At 39.5% G+C, this 22,422-nt stretch overlaps 2 protein-coding genes across 5 annotated transcripts in view; both read left to right on the top strand.

Annotated features, from left to right (window-relative positions):
- Positions 1–25: 25 nt before the first annotated feature.
- On the top strand, positions 26–5,464 carry NUDT19 (nudix hydrolase 19; the record flags this gene model as incomplete). The annotated part of the gene is made up of 3 exons (XM_080365082.1): positions 26–724; positions 2,837–3,044; positions 4,120–5,464. The coding sequence occupies 3 exons, from the start codon at positions 26–28 to the stop codon at positions 4,344–4,346; spliced, it is 1,134 nt and encodes a 377-aa protein (XP_080221208.1). The 3' UTR covers positions 4,347–5,464.
- A 128-nt stretch (positions 5,465–5,592) lies between these two features.
- The window catches only part of TDRD12 (tudor domain containing 12), a 42,067-nt gene continuing 25,237 nt past the window's right edge, over positions 5,593–22,422 (top strand). The window contains exons 1-11 of one of the 4 annotated variants that reach the window (XM_080365053.1): positions 5,593–6,674; positions 8,581–11,143; positions 12,303–12,464; positions 12,782–12,918; positions 14,355–14,474; positions 15,884–15,939; positions 17,386–17,471; positions 18,494–18,692; positions 19,338–19,414; positions 20,943–21,001; positions 21,753–21,813. In XM_080365053.1, coding sequence (XP_080221179.1) covers positions 11,123–11,143; positions 12,303–12,464; positions 12,782–12,918; positions 14,355–14,474; positions 15,884–15,939; positions 17,386–17,471; positions 18,494–18,692; positions 19,338–19,414; positions 20,943–21,001; positions 21,753–21,813 — 978 coding nt within the window. In that variant the 5' untranslated portion in view covers positions 5,593–6,674; positions 8,581–11,122. Of the gene's footprint in view, positions 11,144–12,302; positions 12,465–12,781; positions 12,919–14,354; positions 14,475–15,883; positions 15,940–17,385; positions 17,472–18,493; positions 18,693–19,337; positions 19,415–20,942; positions 21,002–21,752; positions 21,814–22,422 lie in introns of all 4 variants that reach the window. The other 3 variants (XM_080365052.1, XM_080365051.1, XM_080365054.1) reach the window with 3 other exon arrangements.

The following is a 22,422-nucleotide window of genomic DNA, read 5'->3' as shown; positions in this document are numbered from 1 at the left end:
GCGGCCGCCGCCGCTGCCCCTCACGATGAACCCGCAGCTGCGGCACTGGAGGGAAGCGGCCACGCTGCTGCTGGCGGCGGGCGCGCCGGCGCTGCCGCGCTCCCCGCTCGGCCCCTTTGACTATGAGGTGCTGCTGCTGCAGCGGAGCCCCCGCAGCGGCTTCGCGCCCGGCGCCCACGTCTTCCCGGGGGGCCTGGCGGAGGCGGCGGATTTCTCTGCGGACTGGCTGGCGCTGCTGCCCGCCGCGCCCCGGTGCGGGCTGGGCCGCGTGAGGCCGCCGCCGCCCGGCAGCAGGCGGGCCCCGCTCTTCGCCATCGACCGGGAGCGGCTGGGCTCGCCGCTGCCGGGGGAAGTGGCCTTCCGCATCTGCGCTATCAGGGAAACCTTCGAGGAGGCGGGAATCCTGCTGCTGGTGCCGGGGCGCGGGCCGGCGGCGGGCGGCGGGCCTGCACCCCCGCTGCCAGCCGAGCGCCTGCCCCCGGCCGCGGAGCTGGGCGAGTGGCGGCGCCGGGTGCAACGGGACCCGGCCTGCTTCTTGCAGCTGTGCCGGCACCTGCGCTGCGTCCCCAATATTTGGGCGCTGCAGGAGTGGAGCAACTGGCTGACCCCCGTCGGCAGGGCCGGGCGCGGCGGCCGGCGCTATGACACGGCGTTCTACCTGTGCTGCCTGGAGAAGCGGCCGCCGCACACCTCGCAGGACGACCAGGAGGTGACAGCCTGCCTGGTAAGAGCCCCTCCAGCCGCGCCGCAGGGCTGCCACGGCAGGAGGCGCCTGGGCTTCACCACACTCCTTCGTGGGGCACGGCACGGCTCGGCCGTACGAGCGCTCCGGCGGCAGCAAGGGCGGGGGCCGCCCCCCGCAGCCCCCCCTCCAGCGCCCCTGCCTCAGGGAGCCCGCCGAGCTCGCTCCCGGTGCAGACCGAGAAGTCGAACAAAGGTCCAGCTCTCTGGCCGTCCCCATAACGCTCCCTTAAGGTGCGAGAAAAGGGAGGGGAGTTTCCATCCCCCTTCGTGGTGCCGCTCCCTCCCCCGTGCGCCCCTTCTCCCTCCCCCGCAATCAAACCTGCAGCCCGGAGTTCTGAGGCACAGGCTCCCTGTCGCGTCAGATCATTGCCACCTTGAATTACTATGTCTTTCGCGGGTGGATGACAAGTAAACACTTTGTATACATTCATTCGTGCAGCATCGACAGAGTGTTGTCGTTCTACCCTTCGCGTTCAGTGTGCTTGGAGAGATTCCACGTACAGCGTGTTCCAGGGCTGCAAGAGCTGCTAGTGATTTTTTGTCTTTCATGGTCACTTTTTGTTTTGTTTTGTTTCATTTTAAGTGACGTACAAACTTGTTGAAACTGTATTATGAAAACAATTTTTGGAGCTATATTGATACATTTTTTTAATTGGAGAGGGTAAAAGTTAAAAACTTCATGAAGAAACTTCTTAAAGACAGCTCAGGGTCAGGTGCATTGGGGTCCTTACATATTTCTAGAATGCTGTGAAGTCTGAAATCAAGTTAGAAGTAGATGAGAAACCAGATGGTTCTGTAAAAGTTTACTTAATGTTGTGGTTTAAACCCAGCTGGCAACCAAGCACCATGCAGCCGCTTGCTCACTCCCCCTCACCCAGAGAGATGGGGAGGAGGATCAGAAAAGAATGTAAAAACTCGAGGGTTGAGATAAGAACAACTTAATAGATAAAGCAAAAGCCACACATGTAAGCAAAGCAAATCAAGGAATTCATTCGCTGCCTCCCATCGGCTCGGCAGGTAGGTGCTCAGCTATCCCCAGGAAAGCAGGGCTCCATCATGTGTAACAGTTACTTGGGAAGACTAATGCCAAATGTGTCCCCCTCCTTCTTCTTCCCCCCGTTTATATACTCAGCATGACGTCATATGGCATGGCATACCTCTTTGGCTAGTTTGGGTCACCTGCCCTGGCTGTGTCCCCTCGCAATGTCCTGTGCCCTTCCAGCCCTCTTGCTGGCAGGGCCCAAGAAACCGAAAAGTCCTTGATTTAGTATAAGCATTACCCAGCAATGACTAAAAACATCAGTGTCCTATCAACATTGTTCTCACATCAAATACAAAACACAGCACTGCACCAGCTACTAAGAAAATTAACTCTGTGCCAGCTGAAAGCAGGACGCCTAACAATTTTGTTATTGCTGATGTCTCTATTTATTTATTTTTTATAACGGATCTTGCTACAGAAATTTGAAAGTCCCTGAGATCTTATCTTGGAAAGAGTTCATGTTTGTTACAATTTTGTTAATAAGCATCTGCAGTAGATCTTAGCAGTTATGCCCATGTGTATTCTCAAACGCACCATGTCAGATGAAGTGAAGATTACCAGTGGTTTTAAATACGCAGAACATGATGTTTAAGCATGAATAGCTGGGTGTTCATACTGTGAAAACAATGTGTATAGGAAGCAGATGTTTAGAGGTACTTCTGATTCTTGAAGCATCAGTAGCAACCTCTGGTAACTGAGTTCACATTGAGTTTATGGTTTTCTGTTGGTTTCAGTAGACTTCTAGTCAGGCCCCTAAAACAAGTCTCAGTTTCCAAACTTGGCATGTCTGTGTGTAAAATAAAACCTTACTTATTTTTATAGGAAAAAGAGTAATTTTGGTGGATTTCTAATGTTTTTCAGTTTTATAAAAATTTCTTTGGTGTGGTATTTTGGTATAGTTTATACATGGTTTTTCTTGTGTTCCGAAAATGTGGACTGTTGCAAGCTTTTTTTTCTGTAGACTTCCTTGCTAATGGCTTTTAAAGGTTAGAGTGATACTTTCCATGTGCTGATGAAACTATTATTTCAAGGCTTGTTTTCATCTTACAGTGGTCATCACCTCCAGAAGCCATTGAACGTTTTAAATCTCAAGAACTATGGCTTGTTCCACCTCAATTCTATGAATTGTGTAGGCTGTGCAACTTCTCTTCACTCTCCGAGTTACACAAGTTCAGCTCTGAGCGAGCTCTAGAGGGATGTGAACGTTGGATGCCTGTGATGTTAGCTGCCTCAGATGGCTACATTCAGCTATTGCCAGGTAAGAAAACAGATGAAGGTTCTTTTAGATATGTAGAAATTTGGGAATTGCTATGTATTCAAGCCACATGACATAAATAGTCTATAACTGTAAGGAAAATATTCTTTTAAGTCAAGTTACTGCATGCTTTTTCAGCTGTTTGGCTTCCTCCTTTGACACAGTTAATAATGGCTGCTGTCAGAGACAAGCTACTGACTCAGCACAGTTATTTCTATACTTATAATCTCTTTGTGTCATATGGCTGCCATTAGTATTGTTATTTATGAAGAAATTCTAGGATTTCAACTTCTTTTTTAATCTGAAGGATGTATTGGAACTCTTCCTATTTAGTCCTTTTCAGTAGAAATTCTCATTTACTTCAGGTTACCTGACTGTCTTTGTAAGGACAAGTAGATCAAGCACAGCTGCAGTATCCAGTCTTTGCAACTGCAGTGATAGGGCAGTGATGTAAAAAAAAAAATACAGCAATTCATTTTCTTCCCACCCTTTCTCCTACTTCAGTCTCTCTCATTTCATAACCATGTACATTTTTTCCTTCTCTTTAAAAGCTACGCATACGATTATTTTCTGCTTCTTTAGTTTTCTTTTCATGATGCTTTCTGCTTTTTGTCGCAATTGACCTCTAGAATTTCTGGTTTTGTGGTATATTAGCACTCTTGCACAAAAGTAATGTGCATTTATATGGCAAAACAGTTTTCTTCACCAAAGCAAAAGAAAATAAGTTTCTGTTCTTAGTTCTTCTGTAGTGTATGCTTATACACTTGGAAAAGTATTTGTCTTATTCTCCAGCTATTATATAAACTCTGACCAATTACAGCATATCAGTATTATCAGGAGCATTGGAACATTGAAATCAAGACTTCAAATGTGCCCTACAGTGTCACTGACAGATACTTCAGAAATTTATGGCTTTACCGTTTAATCTGAAGATGTTTAGAGGCGATTTACTTTTGTATTGTGAAATACATTTCCGCTGAGTTTCATGTCGTGATAAATACTTGCTAGTGTCACTCAGTCAAAAGGCTGAAAAATAAGGTAGGCAATGTATAACTAAAACTTCTTTTTCCACCCCCAGGAGATGAGTTATATCCAGAAGACCCAGATTATACAGGAGAAAGGAAAATAATCATGTCAACAGAAAAGAAGGTTGACGATCTCATGAAAGAGGGTAGCGTATTTCACAGGATAGTAATAAAAAACATCAACAATCTTGCTGTCTATGTTAATATTCAAGCAAAATATAAACACAAGAATCCATTGATGATAAACTCTGATTGCTCAAATTACAATAGCAGATTGTAACATCTGTTTGGTTAAAGCTAGAATATTTTTAATTACATACATATTCACAGTGGCTTTGATCCTTTCTAACTGTTGCCAAAAAGTCAGGAAAAAATTCCTTTGTCCTACCAAAGCATTTTGTGTGTGTGGCTTGAGATTTATGTGTACCTAATTCTTTGTGTCTTTGAAACAAAAAAGTTGTGCCAGTTAAAATGTTTTAGAGGCCACTGAAAATTTAACATAAACATCAACTTAATTATTGATTAACTTAAATGTCATTTGATGGTAATTAACCATTACCACCTTATTCCACTTACATACTAATTGCAGAATATGCTGCAAAACCAGTCTGTTGACTCACCCAGGTCCTCTTCTCACTGAGAATTTAAGTATGTATTATGTTCAAAACAGGTACATTTTGTGTTGAAGAATTCTTCTGCTATGCTTCCTAAAGTTACCCATTAGACAGCTGTAATGTGTGTCTAGAAATGGATGAAATCTGCCATTCCGTTATCTGCTGACATCTCCCAGTCTATCCTCTTTGACTTTGGGAAAATCAGTGTATATGTGTATATAGAGATTTATTTGCTAAATCTAAAAAGTGAATGTTTATATTTAATTATTTCTACTAATAGTAATTATTCAAAACCTCACAATTTTCAAAGGTAGCAATCATTTTGACAAACTAAGTCATCTATCAGATTGAGTGCATTCACAACATGCATTTTATTCATGATAACTTTTATCTTCAAGCTGTTAGTGTTTTTTTTAAAAAAAGAAATAATAAATTGTTTAGGTCCAAAAAGATACCAATGACTTCAGGGAACAATGTACTGCCTTGGAAACAGCCACTTCTGTATTTCAGTATCTGACATTTTGCTTTTCCATTACTTTATTAAATATATCTGAGATTTAAGAACTTCAGGGGAATGATGTCTGTTTGCTTTTTTGTTTTGGATTTGTTTGGTTGGTTTTGTCTTTTTTTTGTGCAGTAAGTGAAGCAAATGGAGCAGTGGTGCAAATTCTTCATCTGGAAGAAGAATGAATGATGACTTGAGATTAGCCAGTAAAGTTGTTCAGAAAGCTTTGTTTCAGCTTTTGTTCTGTATTTCAATTAAAACCTTCTGCAACATTTTCATCGGTTTGTAGCATTCGTTTTGATTGGAAGAGTGTCTCTTCTCTCTGAACATGCTCAGATTGCTCTTGGTTTTGCAGACTTTGTTGAAATTTGTATACCTCTGCTAAACATGGATCATGTGAAGTGGTGTATTATGTATGCTGTATATTATGCAGTATAGTATCTCTTTTAGAATATTCTGGCTAACTTCTGAACATGAAGACAAAAGGGTAATTAAAACAGAGAGGAGAGGAAGCAAAGAAAGTACCGTGTACGGTTGTCTTACATGATTTTTAGTTTTTTGAGATTAATACAGACACCGTAGTACTAGGAAGACCAGAGGGAAAGGCACGCTTAATATCATATTTGTGGCATCTACAGTAACAAATATCTTGGCTTCAAAATGATTCAGTTATTTATGAATAACAGGCAAAATACATCATTCAAGTATTGCTAGGCTGTTTTAAAAGTTAACAAATTTAACAAGATACAGTAGTGATAAAGATGTGGTATTGGTTGGTCTTTTCACCATCAGTGTAGAGCCTGGTAGCTAGTAATGCAGCAAATTAAGGTTATTCTGTCAGCCCAGGAAACGGGGACAGAGAAACACTTGCAAAACTATTCCTATTTGATTCTTCTTGTTTAGCAACAATGATGAACTACTCTGTTCTGTTCCTGCAGGCAGAGGCTTAAAGGAATACCCTGTGATAATTGGTAATAGAGTCATAGAGTGGTTGGGTCTGGAAGAGACCTTTTAAGATCATCTAACCCAAGACTGGTGCCATAGGCAGGGACATCTTTCATTAGACCAGGCTGCTCAAAGCCCCATCCAGCCTGGCCTTGAACACTTCTAGAAATGGGGTGTCCACAGCTTCTCTGGGCAGCCTCTTCCAGTGTCTCACCACCCTCACTGTAAATGTCTTTCATATAACCAATCTAAATCTATCCTCTTTTACTTAAAAAACTATTACCCCTTGTGCATTCACTACAGCCCCTGGTAAAAAGTCTCTTTTTATGTTTCTTACAAACCCCCGTTCAAGTATTAAAAGGCAACAATAAAGTTGTTGGGCTGAACAACAGATACAGGACTGTTGGAGCAAGCCTGGCAGAGGGCTACAAAGATGATTGGGGCATTGGAGCATCTCCCTTATGAGGAAAGGCTGGGAGAACTGGGCCTGTTTAGCCTGGAGAAGACTGATGGGATCTTACCAATGTCTACAGATATCTTCAGGGTGAGTGTCAAAAGGACAAGGCCAGGCTCTTTTCAGTAGTGCTCAGCAACAGTACAGGGGACAATGTGCACAAACTGAAACAGAAGTTCTTTTTGAGTATGAGGAAGAACTTGCTTAACTTGAGGGTGACAGAGCACTGGAACAGGCTGCCCAGAGAGGCTGTCTCTGGAGACATTCCAAGTCTATCTGGATATAACTCTGTGCAGCCTGCTTGAGGTGAACCTGCTTTAGCAGGGGGGTGGGCTAGATGATACCCAGAGGTCCCTTTGAACCCTGACCACACTGTGATTCTGTGACTTGTTCTTCTACAACAGTAGGCACTTTATTCCCCCACCTTGAAGTTCAGGAACTTGAGATGTGGGAAGAGTGATTGCCAGTGAAAACTGAGGCAAAGAAATTGCCAGTACCTCAGCCTTCTCCATGTGGATTGTCACTAGATCTCCCATCTTCTCTATCGGAGGATTAAGGATGTACATGTTTTAAGTTACCCCTTTCTGACCAACATACCTGTACAAGCTTTTATTATTATTATTCGCATCCCATGCCAAATTTAGTTCCAGCTGTGCCTCAGTTCTCCTGATCCCATTCCCATACGCCCAGGCAGTATCCCTGTATTCCTCCCTACGGATGCATATTCCTGCTTCCAATGCCTATGCAATTCTTTCTTGCACTTCAGTTTGACCAGAAGGGCCTTACTCAGCTTTGCTGGTCTCCTGCTTTCCTCGCCTGGTTTCTTGCTCATGAGAATCAAGAGCTTTTGTACTTTAAGAAAAACATCCTCAAAGAGCTACCAGCTCTCTTCTGGTCATTTTTCACTGACAGCAGTTTCCCAGGGGCTCCCATCCACTAGTTTCTTAAAACTGGAAGTTCACTCTCCTAATATTCAGGGTCTTAAGTTTACTCTTTATGTGGCCCATATCCCTCGAGATCATGAATTCAAATACATAGATAAAATACAAAAAATTAAGAAATCACATCATCTGCAATAGCTTTGATTTTGGAATATAGTCTTTCATAGTTTCTGCAGAGCTTCCTTGATTTTTTTTTGTTGTTCTGTACCTTATGGTTGTTCTAGCGGTTTACTTTTGTCGTAGAGAGTAGTTATTAGAAAATATTTTTAGGGAAGATGTTACTCAGCAACCTAGATACAGGGTAGACTCTTACAGAAGTTTTTACACACCTGCATGTTGCTGTACATTATGCCTTTAATTCTAATATAAGGTTTTCTGTGTGTCAAAAAGTTACTTCAAAACTAAATCCCTATCTTAAGTGAACAGTCTGCCTCCATCTTTGATGGTCTCCTGTAAGTTTTTTTTCCCCCACCAACAAAAGCAAAATAGTCCAGTAGGGGGAGCTTGAAGGACAAAGGACAAAAGTAACAAAAATTTTTTTAAAAAGTAACAAAAATATTTTACACAGAAAGTGGTGACAATTGATAAAAGCAAGCATAAATGTCTTGGACTATACATACGGTAAATGCCTTTTAACATTACGTTAGAAAATATTGATCAAAGCTGTAGTTTCAAAATACTGAGCCACTCTTCAGCATGGGCTTCTGCCCAGAGAGGTGGGCTTTACTTCCCAGCTGCATGTTTCATCCCCTTCTCTCAGGCTAGCACCTTGTCTATGCAGCCTTGTACAAAACTAAATCAGGCCTGAAACAATATTTTTTTTTAAATTTGTTTTTGTTAAACCCTGAATGGAAAGGGTAATACTCAACAGTGATTTAAGAAAAAAAACCCAAGAAGTAGCTGATTTATCACAGAGCTTGAGATGTGAAAGTGAACATTTTCTATAGGCCCTAAATGCTGTAAGACACAACAGCCGCTTGCTGTTGGGGATACATATGTATTTGTTATAAACGGTAGCAATTAAAACAATTTTATTTTGGGTTCAATCAATTTAGGTTGAGAAACAATAAGGAAAAACAGCGCTGAGTGCGCAGAGAACTCAATTGGTTCCACCACACGCACACCTGAGTCCTCAAAGCGGCGTCTTTTATACCAGGATCTTGACCAATCGCGGCTCGCCGGATGTTCGTCCTGCTCTTTCCCCATTGGGTCGTTAGGGTACGCCTTCTCCCCCTATTGGCTCCTCTTTGGCGCGCTTTTCAAAGTCTCGGCGTCTTTGTCTCGCTTTTCTAAGTAGCGATTGCCTCAGGGGAAGGGGGAGCTTTTACATTGTCCCAAAGGAGAATCACACGCGCCCATTCATTACAATTGTGATATAGGTTTTAGATTTACACAGGGTACAACAAATTACACTTATCACGCTACATTCTATTTTTGGCATGAATTATAACTGCGTTTATCACATATTTAAGCAGCATGGCAGAGCTCAATAGGGAAGTGTCAGGCGCCCTTTCTCCTCATTTACCTGATTTTACACACCTTTCAAAAACGTGATGCACTGCAGATTACGCGTCCTCTACGAAAACCTTGTGCTGCAGCAGCCCTGGCCGTTCCCGCCTCTCGGTGCGGGTTGCGGCCCCGGGAAGGCACCGCCACAGCCCCAGCCCTCCAGCCGCCCCGCCATCCCCACCCGGCCCCGGCCGCCCTCCGGCTGAGGCACCGCCGGCACCGCGCGGTGGGTCTGGCCCCTTGGGGCCTGGAGTGGGAACAGCCCAGAGGCAGAACTCTCACTGAAGGCTCGTTTGCCACGAGAATACACTTAAAAGAGTGGAGAACGCACCGCTGCCGTCAGCTAACCCCGCTCCCACAGCCGGCTGTCCCTCACCGCCGCCCGGCGGCCCCTCAGCGCGGCTCGGCACCTGCGCAGCAAAGCGCCCCACCCCGGGCGGCCCAGGCCTGCGCGCCCGCGCTCGGTTCTGGAAGCTTCTAAGGAGCGTTGCAGAGAGGTAGTTCAGGGTTGGTATGTGTGGATGTGTGTATTTGTTTGTTTGTTGTGACCGTGGCTAAGGTTAGGGGGGTTATTGTAATGAGGAAGAGTATGAAATTGAGGTAGAACATGAGGGAGACAGTGCGGGGTATAAAGCAAAATCCAGTTGCTTAATACTGTTTTGCCTTTCATTGTGCTCTTCTTTGCTTGTGCTGTGCCTGTTAGGTGTGGGGTTTTTATGTGGAGTAAGGGGGAGCGAGGCTGGGATAGTGAGATAGGTGTTTTTTGTAGGAGTATTTGTATGGGGCCTGTGTTGCAGGGGCGGGAGGCGGCCTGTTGTCTTCTGTTACCTTCTTGAGGTAGCCCTTTGGGGTGGGGTGTTCAGTGGTCTTTTGCATCTTTACAAGGTAAATATCTTTCGTGTTAGGCATGAGATTTTCGTAGACGTTTGTATTTTAGTTAGTTCTTAATAACCAAAAGTGTATGTTGGCTTTTGGGCTCTATTAGGAAAGCTGGCCTTCTGCATGGGTGTGCTTTGTCCTTGATACTGTGATAGGTTGCTCGCTGGGTTTGCACTTCTCAAACTGAGAGATTGGGAGATGTTACTGATGTCTCTCACACATTATTCCTGAAATAAACGTGTGTATTTTTAAAGCGTCTAACACAGTACTATGTATCTCATGTTATTTTATAGTGTAATGTTAAGACTTTAATGTAGCCTGGATTTATGATTGTGTCATATGGGGTTAGGTAAAGCTTCTTAAATAGTTTCAGCTGTTTCATGGTAGTATCAAACTGGCAATAATTAATACTATCTTTTAGCAAAACATGTTGCTAGTTACAATCATAGTGTATCTGTATCACTTCTTACTTGTTCAATACTAGGTTTGGAAGCCAGTGTCTTGACTTTCCTCTCCTGAAACATTTTATTAGGCACCTGTTTCCAGTGTAAATTCTTTTAGGTGGTAAGTAGGTACTGCAGTGATGATACGATGATCTGGTTTGTGCCAATGCAAAATGCAAATTACTGCAGGTTATAAGTAGTTTATCAGTCCATTGTAATTTCTAGGTGTGATATGTACCATTGCAGGTTAAAGTAATGTGAAATACTGGTAAAAATCTTGGTTATGTTAAAATTCTTTGCTAAGGTCATGACTCTTAATTTTGTGTTAGGGTTTAGGTTTTTTTTAATGATATAAGTATTTCCCGCTGGTATTTCTGTGTGTTTGGTCATGGAGATAGGTTGTAGTAGCTCTTGTTCAGTCAGCCTATTTCGGTTGGCCTTTCAATATAAGATAAGCAGCTATATACTGTAAGTAGGTTGAGGATAACATCTGTGCTTTAGTGTACTAAAAATTGATGTGGTTGTATGTAAATAAGTGTGGATGACAAATCTTAATTAGGTTTTAACATAGTGCCTCGTTAAGAAGGCCTGTTTGAACCCTTTGATACATATAAATCAGTTGTTCAGATGAGTACTCCAGAGACAAGTAGAAAAAATCTGTAGGCTTGCTTTAGGTGTACGCTCTTTATGCTTCAAAACAAATGACAGCTTTAAAAATGGTTAATCAAATGTTTGTTGTTCTTTTACAGTAGTGTAGCTGGGAAACATGGAAGTCTCGGTATTAGAGGTATGCTGGCATTTTTTAAAGGATTGCTGTTTGTTTCAATGCAACTCTGAAAGTCACATTTACAGATAAGACGAAGCCTCTGTATTTCCGTTCAGCAGTGCTTTCTTACACATGTGGGGTCATATATGGATTATATAAGTTTCATCATTTTCTTTAGATGTTTAGATTGGTTTCATCTCAAAAGAGGTCAGTAGAGATGCAGCTAAAATGTAAAATAGAAAATGTTCAACATAATCTTAAATAATTTGAGTATAGTATAGTACTAGATTCTACTGAATTCCACCAGAGATCATGGAAAAATAATTTTCCCAGAATACAGCCAGGACAGCTGACCCAAAGGTATTCCATACCACATGATGTCATGCTCAGCAGTAAAAGCTGTGGGGAAGGAGGAGGAGGAGGAAAGAGGCATGTCTGTGGTTATTGAATTTGTCTTCCCAAGTCAGCGTTATGAAGCCCTATTTTCCTGGGAATGGCTAAACATCTGCCTGCCAGTGGGAAACAGTGAATGCATTCCTTATTTTGCTTTGCTTGCATGTGCAGCTTTTGCTTTACCTATTCAGCTGGTTTTACGTCAACACATGAGTTTTCTCACTCTACCATTCCAGTTCTCTTAGACATCCCACTGCAGGGGAGTGAGGGAGCCAGTGGTGGAGATTAGCTGCCTACTGGAGTTAACCCACAACAACTGGTATATAAAGGCTTACAAAGGCTGAGCAGAATGCTATGACCTCATTTTAAAGAAACTGTCGCATAGACTCTCTGGTCATGATGAAAAGCCCATTGTGGGGTTCATTGTGTATTTTGGGGGTTTTATACATAACTTCTTGAGGACAACGTGGAAGTAAAGCTTTATGTCTTTGCACTTTACCCACTGTTTGGTTTAACTAACTTTTTAAATAATGCTACTACCTTTGTGACTGCATCTGCCATTAATTACAGTGCTAAAGAAACTTGGAAGCTGACAACTCATTTAATGAACTAATGGTCTGAAGTTTAAAGAAGTTTTGCTTGTTAACCTGTATGCTAATTTTTAAGGTTCCTCCCTAAAGATTTTAAGTTTTGTTTTCACATTTGCTGCTCAGATGTTCTTAAAAACATCCTATCATTTTAGCAGGAGCTAATACTGTTTATTATTGTTGTCTATCCCTTGCCACAGATTGAAGACCCAAGTTGCTTTTGGGTTACTATGAAAGGATGTGGGCCTTACATAGTCGATGAAATAGAATATAAAAACCTGAATGCTGAAATGAATCAGTTCTATGATAAATCTTACAAAGATGTGGATGAAGTAGAACCACTAGTAGTAGAAGAAGGCCAGGTAAAATCACTGCTATATTGTGCAGATAGAAATAATCTGTTATTTGCATTGGCTGGGGGGTGAAGTACACAAGGCAACACATTGATACTCTTTTTTTTTTTTTTTTTTTTTTTAATAGTGCTATGTGGAAAAGTAAGTAATGGCATCTATATGGGTTATGCCTTCTTATCTGTAAACTTAATCACGACATAAGCTGCAGTGCTTGCATTTTAAAAGTGAGGGCTGTATAGTAAATACTATATTCTTGCCTCTAAAAAGCCTTTGAGTGTATCTTGTTCCATTTACAAGAACCTGCTGTCCTGTTCTTTCTTTTTCAGATGTGTGTGGTTTTCAGTGAGGAACTCGGATGCTGGTGTAGAGCGATTATTAAGTCAATGAAGTACTGTACAGATCATTATCAAACAGAATGTTTTCTTGTAGATTATGCCAAATACATTTTTCTTAAGTCAGAAGGGTAAGTGTTTGGGGTTTTTGTCACTGTTACTGTGATGTATTTGTTAGGTAATGCATACAGATGCTATTAAGATTTGTTTAGATTGCAAGTGACAAGGCTTTGGTTTGAGGTGTGAGTTGGGTCCACAAGAAACTGCTAGCCATATGATAGGCTCTTGCAAGTGTGGGTGCAAACCAGTCTTTCGTGAGTTTTTCAATATGCTCTCTATTGGAAGTTTTCGGGGTTTTTAAGATTTGAAATAGAAATAATGTCAGTTTGTTATGATTGCAATGTATGATTTCCAGTTAACATTATTTATATATACTTTCCTCCCCTATTAAGTGATTATACACTAAAAAATTATAAGCAGTGAAGATCATTCATAAAGCACGTATGGAAGCAAGATTTCACTTGCTGAACCAGCTTTATTTCACTTGCTGAACCAGCTTTTGACGTCTAGACACAAATAGGTGGGTTTTTTCCCACCGCAGTATACTAGCTTGTTTACTAAAAGCTGGCAGTCTGTCTTGGCATGGTGCAAAAAAAAAGTGAGTTTTCACATGTTCTGAGTTTTTAATAAAACCACTATGAAACCTACTGTTTCTAAAATCTTGAAAAATCAGTTCTAAAAAAAATAACTGTTCCAGCTCTTAGCTAGATTAAAAGTTCATTTCTCTAATAAAATAAGCAACTCTGTGTACAAGAAGCTTCACCAATTTTTTTTGTAGTATTCCACAAAATTAAGAAAGCTTATTTAAAATACTCTAAAATAAATAATGGTTTAAAATTGATTGTCACTGTATTGGAAAACTTCATAATACCCTGAGTGTAAAATGCGTTCAACTAGAAGTGAATATACTGCTTCTTCATTGTAAAATAAAAGATTGAACAAAGGTGATAAATATATGGATCTTAAAAGCTCCCTATGCAGCATCTTGCTAGTTATTAAAAGTCTCCAACCAAACCAGTATAAAGGATAAGATTAACACTCTAGTGATACTTTTGTAAAGTATAAATGCTGGTTAGCAAAATGAGAACAAATGAAATTTAGTATATTTATTAGATTTCCTTCTTGCGGGTGTTAATCACACGTGGTTTGTCACACAAGTAATAAGTACAAAATGGAATATGCAGTGTCAGGTAGCATATATGGTAGTATGAGGGCTAAATATCATGAAAAGACTTCAAACTGTAGTGGTGAGGGATCAGAAAGCTTTTAAGTAAATAGGAAGTATGTTCATATCCAGAGCAAATCTGTTCACTAATTGCTCTTGGTAGCACCTCTCCTAGCAAGAGAAACAAAACAGTGGTTCCAGGGCTTTTCACAGTGGGAGCCAAACTTCTGGAAGAGCTGCATTGTCAGATACAGGGTATCAGAAGGATGTGTGTGAGACCAATGACTTGTAGTGAATAAAATCTGCTCTGTAAAATGAGGTTATTTCTATTTTGTTTTTAAGCATTCGAGTTGCACCAGAAGCATTTATGCAGATCCCATATAGAGCAAAAAAGTGTAGACTGTATCGCACAAAGCCAGTGACGTTGCATGTTGACTTTTTTGAAGATACTGCAAAGATAGTGTGAGTAGAGTTTAATAGATGTATTCTATTCATAAAGTTCTTAACTGTAAATTTTTATTGCAGAATTTTTTTTTAGAACAGGTTATGTTTTAAGAAGAATTTAAGATATCAGATTTGAAAACCTGTTTCTTAAATAGAACTGCTTTCTTATTTCTTCTTAACAGTTGGGGGGTTATTATTTACCTGTTTGAATCTTTTGATACATATTTCAAATCCTTCGGGTGTTTAGACAAGTTCCTGGCAGTTCTTACCCTCTGTCTATCATCCCAGAGCTGTGTTTCATGATTAACTAGCCCATGAACTTCTTTGCTAGTCTTTCCTTACGTGCTGTTTGTTAGACACTCATCTTACTCCTGATAGGGTTTTGGGTTTGGTTTTGTTTTGTTTGTTTTGGTGGTTTGGTGTGGTTTTTGTTTTGGTTTGTTTGTTTGGGGTTTGGGGTTTTTAGCTGAAGTTCCATAGTGTTCATAGGTAGCATTGTTTTTCCACATTCTGTTTTTTCTTGATGTATTTTGGATTCCTGTTGTGCTTTCCTTACATTCTTGTTAGTTTTTTCTCTCTGTGGTTTTGAAGGACTCGAATAAGGTTTTCGCTGGAGTCTGGTGGTAAAGAAAAAGGCTTTTGTATCCTTGAGTTCCAGGATGCTATTGTCAAAGATCCTGCCAGCTTGAGAGGGACATGATTAGATCACTGGGCAATATGGCTCCACAGCAAGAAAACTACTTTTTGTGTCATTAAAGAATATTCAAAACTACATACATGTGGTCAGGCAGTTTGTGGGGTTTTTTTTATACTGTTGTTTGGTAGAAGAAAATAGTATTTGACTTCCAGTATTCTGACAGCACAAGTACTAGCATAGTTTGGATAAGAATAGCGTACATCTTCAGTAGGCCATTGTTGTGAATTATCAAAAAATGTAGTAGATTGTCATACTTTGTTTATGATGCTCTTGATCTGATTCTTTTTTTTTTATGCTTAAAGTTGCAGAAGACGGTAAAGAGTGAACTTGATCTTTGTCTACAGACCTATCGGTCTCCAGTATTTCAATGTTTAAGCGCTTATTCAAAAATGCTCAATACCTATTTAATTCATATGTTCTGCAAGTGGATTGGTCCTTTTTTTTTTTGGTTATTATGTTTCATTTCTAACCATAGTATTAACCATCATACCTTGACAAAGTAATATCCAGTCATTTTTGATCAGCTCATTTTATTGATGAGCTGAAACAATATTATCAAGACTGAATTTACATTTTAAGTAGTAAGATTCTGCTAATGTGTCTAGTTAGGGCAGTTTTTTAGATTTAGCATGACTTGAAATAATTACTTCACATGCATTCAAAGTTTTTTAGAAAATTACGGGTTTAATTTTTGATTATGTGGTATGAAGTGTTGTGTTTTTTTTCCTAGGCCAGCCAAAAGATGGGATAGTGCTGCTACTCGGTATTTTCAAAACCTCCTCAAAGGTAAATAAAACATTCTGACAAAATGGTAATTGACACTTCTGTTTTGGGAAAAATAAACTGTTAAGGGAAATGTAGTAGTTGTGTTCATATGTTTTATCATATTTAAGAATGTTACGTTTTAAAAATAGGGAAAGGAGCTACATAAGCCTTTTTGTATGGACTGACTAAGGCAAAAGTATTTGTGGAGCTGCATCTTACGTGTTGTGGGCTTCCATGCTGCATAAATTTTGATAGTTGACTAGATGGTGTCTGGCTCTTGGGCAAGTTCAATAACATAGTAGGCATGTAACATTTGTTCTGAACAATGGAGCCTTTCTGTGTATTTAGCTTAAGTATTTGAGTTAGAATCACAGCTGTGTTCCTGAAGTTTTGCAGAGCGGTTGGCAGGATCGGGTTTAGAGTTCACCTGTTCAGTTGTTTTTTGACAAGGATGTAAGCACCAGCTCAGAAGAAGAATATCTTGATTATAGTTGTTAACAAATAGATTGAACTTCAAATAGTTATTTAGTGAGCTAGAACTGCTTTTTCTCCAGTCTGTTCTTGTCTTTTCCCACGTTTTGCATTTCAGTAGGTCATCCAGTTTTTCTCATATCAAGCCTTCTATTTTGGTATGAGACAGCTTTTGGCTTTACTAGAAAACCAGACCTTTACTGAGATTTTCTAATTTTCTTTACATGCTTCTACCAGAAAAACTACCTACCTACTTACTCGGAAATATTAACAAACCCCATATAAAAGGTATTTGGGGAGGAGATAGGAGTTTGTGAAAGCAGTGAAGGAACTTTAGGGTGATGATTTCGGACATTAACTGGGACACAGCACTTTTCATTATTTATGCCCCTCCCCAAGCATCACTGTGCAAGGTAAAGGTTAGTAGGGAGCAAAAAACCACATAACTTAATTTCATAGATATTCCGATACTGTGCTGTAAGTAGTAATACCTACTTTTTTAAATGCTAGCACATCATTAGTGTATGCAAAGTGCTTCAGAATTTACTGAAGGGCCTTTATCAGCTGTGTTTGCTTGAATGAAGAGCCTAACCAAGCTGTACAAATGTGTAAATATAACTTATGTCAAGTTTGGGAAGTATGCATTTGTGCTACAGATTGTCAGGTCTGTAAGACCTAACTGAGATCAACTAAGACTTCTAGTGTCAAACTAAGACTAGTTTGTGTGGAGAGGTAATTAATCTGTTTCAGCTCTTGATCTTCCTTCAAAGAGTGAGGACGACTTTTTATTTTTGTAACTTTAAAGTTTTTATTGCCATTTTACTTTCTTGTTTCATTTAAAAGTTACTACATTTGTACTAACTTCTGTAAAGAAATAGGTTATACATCTAATTGTGATTTCTATTTTTGTCTGTCTTGGAAAGTACAAGTGAAAAATACTGATAATTTGATAAGGGTTTAATCTTTTTACTGGTTCGTGTGTTTTACTATATTTAGCAAGTACCCAAATGAAAGCCAAGTTGTGTGCCATAGAAGATAACACATTTGATGTTTTTCTTTATGTGACAATAAAAGATGAAAAGGTAAGATACTTTTATATCTATAGATCTATTCATGCACTTTGCTATCTAAGTTATAACTTCATGATTAGTTTAAGAATGGAAAACGTTACTTGCAAGTGAGTACTTAAATTTCCGTTGGATACAGTAGAAGCAAAATTGTTATTACTAGAGGTTTTATTTTATGTTTCTGATGCTTGTAAATTTCTGGAGGAATTCCAAGAGGCAGAGACCCATTTTTCTTTGTGAACCTCTTTTTGGAAGGTTTTGGCAAGCAAATGAAGTCCAGCAAGTACTTCAGACGGACAACTTAGTGAAGTATTTAGTGTACTTTTCCACTTTTTTGTGGTATCATTCTTAAAGACATTTCAATAAGGCAGTTGCTTAGTACTATAAAAATAAACAAAGTTCACACTTTTGCGTAAGACAGAGTCCTCAAACCTTTGGGAGGGAAAAAAATCCCAAACTAGTTTCACTTGCCAAAATGTATAACTTGTGCTAAATCTCTGCAGTAGCTACTTGTAAGACTTAAGCAGTTGTATGGTAGACACAAGTGAATTTATTAGATACTGTTTCTACTTAAGTGCTTTACCAAGGCTTTTTACTGGAGCTGTGGTCTTTGCTGTAGACGGTAACTTTGAAGGTACATATTAATTCAAATATCTTCTCTCAGTTCAGAATCACAGTTGGCAAGTGTCACTGATCTCTGAGCCAATTTTCTGCCAGATTATGATGCATACTGAATCAAAAAGAAATAAACCAGTCTGACTTACTAACAGGTTTTTTTAATTTTTAGGGCTTAGAAAAAGTTAATTGAGTACAGACTTCTAGGCAGAAGTGTGAAACTGCCAACTAATTAACACCTGTTTAGAGAACATACAGGAAGATATGTCTGACTTTCCTATACTGGAGCTAATACTCTACAGAAAGCATTCACTTTTTGTCTTACTGCTGTTGCTTAAAGCTTCATGTGAATTCTAAAGAAGTATGTGGTTATGTAGCTTATTGCTTATTGATACTGGTTAATAAAGACCTTGGTTTTTTAGGTATGTGTTAATGATGATCTTGTTTCAAAGAACTTTGCTCATTTTGAGGAAGCTAAAGAGAATACAGGGAGTTCTGCGGATTATCAGGAGAGCCAAACATCATTGAATCTTGAGTCACTTCCAGTGAAAATTGCTAATCCCACACTTGCTCTCAGGCCAGGGCTGTTTCGGAAGAAGGTGTCAACAAATCTTGAAACAGGTGAGAACCGTGTGTGTTGGAAATAATCATACATGCAATGTGTCATGTGTCTGTAATTGGATATATTGAATGTGAACCTGCTGTCTATGTTTGAATCCAATAATTGGATCAAATGATGTCCTTCTAACAAATGAGGTTTATGTGTCAGACTTTATATAAAGGCCAATCAAATCATCCAGTGCAGGAATACTGTAAAGCTTTTTGTACACTATAAGACAAAGGCAGGCTGAGCGTGAGTTACACAGGCATTTGTTGATATGCTTACTAGCATTAGATAGTATTGAAACCACTTGTGGCATTGATCAGTGATGCATTACTGTTTTTTTGAGTTTGGAGGGATTTATTTGAACAGAGGTACCTTTAAAACAAGCATTTACTGTGAGTTGTCTCATTTATAGTGATTAAATTTAAAAGTATGCAACTTTCCATCCTTCATCCTTGTTCACTCAGTTTATCTGCATAGTTATCTTTAAATAGTTTTAAAGATAACAATTTTTTTGGTTATTCTTTTTGCCATTAGGAAATGATACAAGCAAGTCAGCTGCAACCCACTGTAAATAAAAACACTGCCTTTTTATGTGTTCAGAGAATCAGAAATGTGGTTTTACATTTTTTTTTTTTTTTTTTTTTTACTTACCTTTCTAGGTCTTGCTGTTTCCAGTTCCTTTCTTGAAGAGAAATACCAAAGGTCAAGTACAGATGTAAATGAAAATGCTGTGCCTGTAGGTATTATATTTTGCATTAAATTGGCAAAGATGCAACTAAACTAAACATACGTAGGACAGATTAGGAATGCCGTAGTCATCTAGCTTGTTCTTCTGTGTAACACAGATCTGGGGGACTGCACTAATTTTTGGTATAGTTAGAAAATAACATTCTACTTCAACTTAATTTTTTTTCCCTGCAGTTTAAAAAAAAAATTTGCACTCCTCTGCTATAGTTTATGAAGATCATAACTGTCTACACTACACAGTTTTCTGAAAATATAAAAATGTGAATTTTAATGTTTCCCCAAAAACCAAATAGTTGTTATGCTGTACCATAGTAAACATTCATTGGAGTGTCATCTTATTTGTTGAGTCATCTAATACTTTAAATACCTAACCTGATTTCTTGCTAGGTTTGGTGTTTTGGGGTGGGTTTTTTTGGCTTGCTTTTTTTTTCTGAAACATTTTCAAAAGTTCAGCACTCATTGTTGAGTGTTAAATTGTGTACTCAATTGCTCAGTTGGAGCTATTAGGATGTGCATGAGAGGAAAGGAAAATGAATTGGTAGATTCTAGGCAGATAATCACTGTTGAGTGTATGTAATCATGATTGTTTTAAAGATTCCATGTTCTCTTCTGCTAGGTGCTTTACAGGAGAAATTTGCTTCCATGATAGCAATGGAACTACTTCTGTCAGGTCAGGGGGAAAAAGGGAGTTTTACAGAAGTTATGTTTTAGCTCTGAGAACTGAACGATGACAGCCACTCCCAAACTTAAACTGTAATACTTTATTTTTTAAGAGAAGGATGGTGAAAGTAGTAGTGCGGATTCTTACTGAAGCAGAGCAGAATTACCTTTATACCCTTCTGCAAACAGTCAGCTGAATTACCTTTACCAGCCGCTTGAGTGATGCAAGTCTTTGACCAAGTGATGCCTGTTGATTGCTGGTGACTAATGCTGAACACTAGAACCCTGTTCAGAACCAGATACCTTTGGGTTAACTCTGGATCCAGCATCGGCTACTGGTTATTCCACTGGGGATTTGCAGTTTGTTCAGTTTAACTTCATGTGCATTGTCTTTGTAAGTCTGCAGCTGGGTAACCTGTTTTTTGTTTTCTTCCTGTCTGTGGCATGCAGGCTTTCCATGATTTTTCTTCATTTTGTTTTAAAAATGGAAATGTTTAAAAACTAATCAGTATGTGTTCATACTAGCTCAGGTCCCCAGTTATGACTATAGCTTGAGATGTGGCCATGAACTGATTAATTGGCTTGTATTAGATGTATAACCATGGGCAATTGTTCTTGTCACATCCCTGATTATTAGGAGAGAAAATACTGTTCTGTAACAAGTTAGATTTCTGAAGTATGTTTCATCATGTTGCTTTAGTTTAACTTATTTGTACAAAATTCTTCAAAGTATTTGGAGGATTCTGGAGTTAGTTAAGAAACACACTTTCAACTCTATAATGGATGGAAGAAATAATTTTTCCTGTTTCTCTCAAACATATTTTAGTGCTAAAAATGTGTTCATCTTTTCTTGTTAGATTGCCAAAGCAATTCTAGGTTTGCCTTTCAAGGAAAATAGTGAAGTCCACGCAGACAGGTACAGTGCAGTGTGTTAAATATTTTTAAATGGTTAGGTAATCAGAAAATTGGGAGCTATGGTATGTTTCTAGTTACATTGCTTAGGCAGCTAAAAGGGTGGAGGATAAGAGAAAATGCATGCCCATGTTTTTTGGGGAAGAAGGGAATTTGAAGCTGTTGATATCCAGAGTACAACGAAAACGGCAGTTCTTTCTAAACAATAGCTTGACAACAGGGATGTGGTGGTGAAGTGTTTTTCTGCACACTAAACAGGTTACATTGCTTTATTTTGTTCTTGGTGTTATTTATGAAGTTTTCAACCTTAATGAAATATGACTATGAATGGATTTGTGCAATGCTTTTACTATGCTGTATGTCAGTTGATGCGTACATAATAAACCCAAGGAGTGTTTTTAAATTTGGCTTCTGACTGATGCAAAGGTATATTGTTGCATTTTTTGAAACTTTAAGAAACCTTTTTCCTACAGTCCAGTCTAATTCTCTTCCAAAGTTGAGGAACCCACAAATTATCTTTGTTAAAAAAATCCTTAGGATTTTTTTCGGGTACTTAAAAGCTAATATTTAATTTCAAAATGGTACTTTTTAATTTCTTCTTTCATGTTTGAGGGTTTTCCTCCTTGGCGTAGGTGATATATCAGAAATATTTTGCAAGTGAATTGCTTCGTGACATTTTTGAAATACTGGTGGTATTTATAAATTACATGCTACTTCTGTGTTTATGATGGATTTAATATTTGCGTGTTTCTCAGGCTCCAGCAGTTCTCAAATCCTGATCCTCTGAAGACACGCATAATTGAAGATGACCAGCAGGTATTTCAAGTGCAAATCATGTAACTTCTCTTGTGCAAATGTATTGTGTGTACGTGGAAGGATTTGGTTGTGTTGGGGCTGCAGGGGTATGAGAGGGAAGGAGCAACAGGGAGAAACCGCTGTGTTCTGACTGCAGTCCCTGCCTTGCACTGCTCGTTGCCTCAGTGGTGAGACAGAGTATAACCTGCGTTGATTATAAGGAGGGAGGAGTTTGGAGTGAAGTTGAGTATGGGAATGGGGGAGAAAAGGTGGGGGTTTTGAGGTGTGTAAATATTTGTTTCTTTGTTTCCCAATAACCAAATCAGTACTCATACAGATTAATTGGCAACAAATTAAGTTAAGCTAAAGTTGAGTCTGATTTGTGTGCATCAGTAATTGTTCAGTAGCAACCGTGTCTGTATTCTGACCCATTAATCTTCTTGCTCACTCTCCCTGTTTTTTTCTCCCCCATCCCTCTCGAAGGTGAGAGTGAGCAAGCAAGTGGCTGTGTGGGTGCTTGGCTGTGAGCCAAGGCCAACTCACCACAGCAAATGTTACTAGTAGTCTTTTAAAATTGTATTTTGATTTAGTCATATCTGAGTGCTAGCTGTACGTAGAACATGGAGCGCA

This window comes from Falco punctatus (assembly GCF_963210335.1).
Source record: "Falco punctatus genome assembly, chromosome: 14".
Taxonomy (NCBI): Eukaryota; Metazoa; Chordata; class Aves; order Falconiformes; family Falconidae; genus Falco; species Falco punctatus.
Note: the sequence above shows the minus strand (reverse complement) of the source record. Positions and strands in the feature narration are given on the sequence as shown.